Source organism: Plasmodium reichenowi, chromosome 10 (assembly GCF_001601855.1).
Source record: "Plasmodium reichenowi strain SY57 chromosome 10, whole genome shotgun sequence".
NCBI lineage: Eukaryota > Apicomplexa > Aconoidasida > Haemosporida > Plasmodiidae > Plasmodium > Plasmodium reichenowi.
This window is the reverse complement of record NC_033655.1, coordinates 6,923-11,740: the sequence shown is the minus strand read 5'-3', so window position 1 is coordinate 11,740 and position 4,818 is coordinate 6,923. Positions and strand designations below refer to the sequence as shown.

At 13.3% G+C, this 4,818-nt stretch overlaps 2 protein-coding genes across 2 annotated transcripts; both read left to right on the top strand.

Moving 5' to 3' along the window:
* Nucleotides 1-865: 865 nt before the first annotated feature.
* On the top strand, nt 866-1,824 carry PRSY57_1000700 (exported protein (PHISTa); the record flags this gene model as incomplete). The annotated part of the gene is made up of 2 exons (XM_012907597.2): nt 866-1,063; nt 1,189-1,824. 2 exons carry the CDS (start codon nt 866-868, stop codon nt 1,822-1,824), a joined length of 834 nt encoding a protein of 277 aa, XP_012763051.2.
* A 2,483-nt stretch (nt 1,825-4,307) lies between these two features.
* Nucleotides 4,308-4,580, top strand: PRSY57_1000600 (the record flags this gene model as incomplete). Its single annotated transcript, XM_012907596.1, has 1 exon — nt 4,308-4,580. The coding sequence occupies one exon, from the start codon at nt 4,308-4,310 to the stop codon at nt 4,578-4,580; it is 273 nt and encodes a 90-aa protein (XP_012763050.1).
* Between the last annotated feature and the right edge of the window lie 238 nt (nt 4,581-4,818).

Here is a 4,818-nt window from a genome sequence, read left to right as displayed (position 1 = left end):
TTGTAAAATAAAAAAATAAAAATATAAAAAAAAAAAAAAATATATTTATATAAATATAAATAAAAATTGGTATATATATATATATAATATATATATATATGTTTTTTTTTTTTTTTTTTTTTTTTTTTTTTTTTTGATGTTACAAATATGTAACAGTTATAATAATATAAATTGAAAGATCCATATTTTTTTGTAATAGAAATAATTATTTCTTTAAAATTTTTTTCAAAGTAATATGTTATGAATATTTTTTATTTCCTTTTTTAACACATGTGTTATTTAACTTAAAAAGTTAATAAGGATTTAGTTAAATATTTCTTAAAATCAAAAAAAAAAAAGAAAAAATCAGTATAATCTTAAATTATTTTTTTTATTTATTTTGTAAATTCAAAAAATATATATATGTATATATAAATAAACTTTAAAAGAATTCATATTGTTATATATTTTTATTTTATTTTGTATACATATATATATATATATATATATATATATATATATACATATAATTATGGAAGGATTCCAAAAAAAAAAAAAAATATATATATATTAGGACTTCCTATAGTATTATATATATATATTTCTTATCTATGAAATCAAGAAAAAAAAAAAAAAACTTTATATATATATATTTTTTAATGTGTAAGATGAGAACTTATCAGATTGTTATATATATATTAGGGCATTATTTATATATATATGTATGTATATATATTATTTTATTTATATAAAACATAATATATCATAAAATTTATGTATTTATTTTTTCTAATAATAAAATAAATAAATATATATATATATTTATATATATATATATCTATATGTAAAGATATACCTTTCCAGTTTATGATAAATATTTTTAAGGATGAATAGGATAAATAGTTTTTTGCTTAATTTATCTAATGGAATATTCGATAATAATAATGATGTAAATAATAAGGATAAAAATGTATATTCTTTTAATTCAAATAAAATGAACAATAAATCTAATAAATTTTACAGTTCTTTTCATTTTATGTGTTTAGTTGTATATATAATTTCATTATTTTTTATAACGTTAACGGTAAGAAGACAATATAATGTGTTAACTATATTTTTATTATACATTTTTTATAAATAAATAAATATACATATATATGTATATATATATGTAATACATTTAATATTTTTTTATTTATTTTATTTCAGAATATATATGAAAATAATACATCATTATCAATACAACATGATAAACTATTTATGCGTACATTGTATGAGATTGAAAAAGAAAATTATGCATCAATAGAAAATAACAATGAAGAAAGCAAATTAAATGATGAATTAAATAATTCAAGTATTAAAAATAAGATGGATTTAAAAACTATTGATATCAATGATTTATCAAGACAGTTAACTAAAGATGAATTATATGATGTGCTAAATTCATTAGAAGAAATTCCACCAAAACGTGTTCTTATTAATTTGTGGTATCAATCCCTAAATATTGCTAAAGATATGAAAGAATTATTGAAAGAATTAAAAGGTTGTGTTGATGAATATTTAAATAAGAATAACCCATATGATTGTGATAATTTTATTAATGATAATAATTCTATATGGATAGATTGTCTTAATGATATTGTAGAAACCTTATCATCTGAAGAGATGGAATATATAGAAAAATTTCATAATTTACTTAATCAAGATATAACAGTTAATGATATAGTAAATTTTATTTATAAATGTATAAACTACTTTGATGAATTAAAGAAAAAATTATTTGATAAATATAAAGAAAAATTTGAAGAAAAAATAATGAATTCACAAAAATTACTTGAGGTGTAAATTAATGCAAAAAAAAAAAAAAAAAAAAAAAAAAAAATTATAAATAAATTGATTTTTTATATGATATAAAAAATTTAGGCATAAAAGAATAATTTATTAATATTTCATTATTTATATATTTAATAATAATATAATGTTTTATTAATTTTGTTTTCTCTTTTTTTCATTTGTTTTTAAGAACTTTTTATTTATAAATAATAACTATTACATAATTATACAGAAAATAATTTTAATTGAAAAAGTGATTAATAAATTATATTACTTTTTAATAGAAATTTAAAAATTAAGTTAATAAGAAATAAGAGAAAAGACTAATAATAAAGAATACTTATTATAATTTTATTAATAAAGGAAAATAAGGAAAATATTTAATTTGGTGATTTTAACTACATTTATACAAATAGTATAAATTAATATAATATTAAAATATTATATATATATATATATATATATATATATATATATGAAATAAATTTATACACTTGTAATACATTTTGATCATGTGTTAAATATATCTCTTTATAAATTGAACAAATAAATAATAAATATATCACATATATATTTTAAATAATCCTAAAAATAATATCAACTATATCAATAAAATGATTATTTTAATGTACCAAAAGAAAATAAAAAAAAGGTGATATTTTCATTATTATATTTAACATTATTTATGATCATACAAAATAAATGTAATTATGTACCTTTTTATATAACAATGTTTTATACTAATATAAAAGTATATAAATTTTTTATAAGCCTAAATATATAAGTGACTAAATATATTTATATTACTACTAAAAAAAGATTTGTAGTATTATTTTGAATAATATATATTTTATGCCATATATAAGAAAAATTAAATAAATAAATAAATAGATATATATATATATATATATATATATATATGTATTTAATATATTTTTTTTGAATTTAAAAGAATTTAAAGTGTCTAAAATTCTTTTTATTGTATCATTTATTTCTGGTTATAAAAAAACATTTTTTTAAAAGTGTTATGTTCTTAGATGATGAACATATGTTTTATAATACCATATTTATTTAATGATATTTTATGGTACCAATTAATTTTTACATATTAATATGAATTGTATAAATATATAAGAAAATTATAATAATCATAAGCAATTTAATAATATATATATTATTAGCAATAAATATACATTATTAGATATAATATTTTTTTCCATAAATTTATTTTTACCATTTATTATATATAATAATTTGCATCTAATTAAATATTATTTCAGATGTGTATTCTGGTATTTTATAAATTAAGGTATATTTTAAAATAATAGAAAAAAAAAATTATAATTACATATTCATGATTTGTATATATTGAATATATGTAATATTATATATATATATACTGTAATAAATACATGAACATAATAAATAATAAATATTGGTTTTAAATATTTATGAAAACTCAAAATTATATGATTAAAAAAAATTATGTGTTAATAAATTCGTTATTATTTTAAGATGTTTATAGTAATTAATATATATATATATATATATATATATATATTTTTGAGCTAATCTAATACATTTATATAAATACTACTATATTATATATATATATATTATATATATAATATTTTATTAGTTTTTGTTATTACGATATCATGCAATATGAATTTACTACATTATATATAAATATAAATAATACAATATTATTACTACAATGAGTTTTTTTAGATGCCTTTTTAAGAAAAAGTAAAATATACTATAAGAAATATTATATATATATATATATTCAATAATAATAATAATTCTTATATTAAAATATCATATAATAATGTTCTTTTTTATCATTAATAGAAAGAATTTAAAGTATATAATATAATTAAATTCTTATTTATAATTATATTGTGTTAATATATATATTCCGAGGAACGTTTTAATTATATTAATAATTTTAACTTAATATATATATATATATACATATTTAATAAGTATTAAAAATATATAGTGTGTGTAAGAAAGTATATAATGTTCATTTATTTTTATTTTATATAGTAAAAATTGAACTTCATAATTAATGTATATTTTTTTAATATTTACAGGTGTGAAGATATATAAATATATAAGCAAATAACAAAATTTAGTTTTGAAAAATGAAATTTAATCATTTAATTTAATTTAAATTAATTTTTTTTTGAATATATTTAATTTTTTTTTTTTTTTTTTTTAATTATTTATATAAAATATATTTAAACAATATTTATATAAAAAAATATAAGTAAAGATATTATATATATATATTATATAATAATTATAATTGTAAATAAAACACTTAAAAATTTAAACAGTAATATATACATATATATGTGTATTTCATTTATACTTAAAATTTTTTTATAATTATATATACATAAAATATTATATATATATATATATATATATAATAAAATTTTCGTATTTTTAGTCCTTAATTTCAAAATAACCCTATTTAGTACAAAATGGAAGATTTATTTCAAGCTTGTGTTAACTATGTTAACTCATTACCTAATAATAGACCATTATCAGTTGAGACTAAGCTAGATTTATATAAATATTATAAGCAAGGTACTGTAGGTAATTGTAATATAAAAGAACCAAGTTATTTTCAATTTGCTGATAAAAAAAAATATGATGCTTGGAAATCAGTTGAGAATTTAAATAGAGAAGATGCTAAGACAAGATACATTGATATTGTTACAGAAATTTTTCCTAATTGGCAAAATAAAGAATAATTTATAAATTTTTAAAATTTCATTATTTATAATTTATTTAGTTTTACATTAATATATTTATTTAAATATTAAATTAAATTTTTTATATTTACAAAAAAAAAAAAAAAAAAAAAAAAAAAAAAAAAATTATTTATTTTATAAAAATTAAAAAAAAATACAAAAAATATTTAAAAAAAAAATTAAAATATTTTTAAAAAAAATAAATAAAAAAATTAATTATAAAAAATAAAATATATTT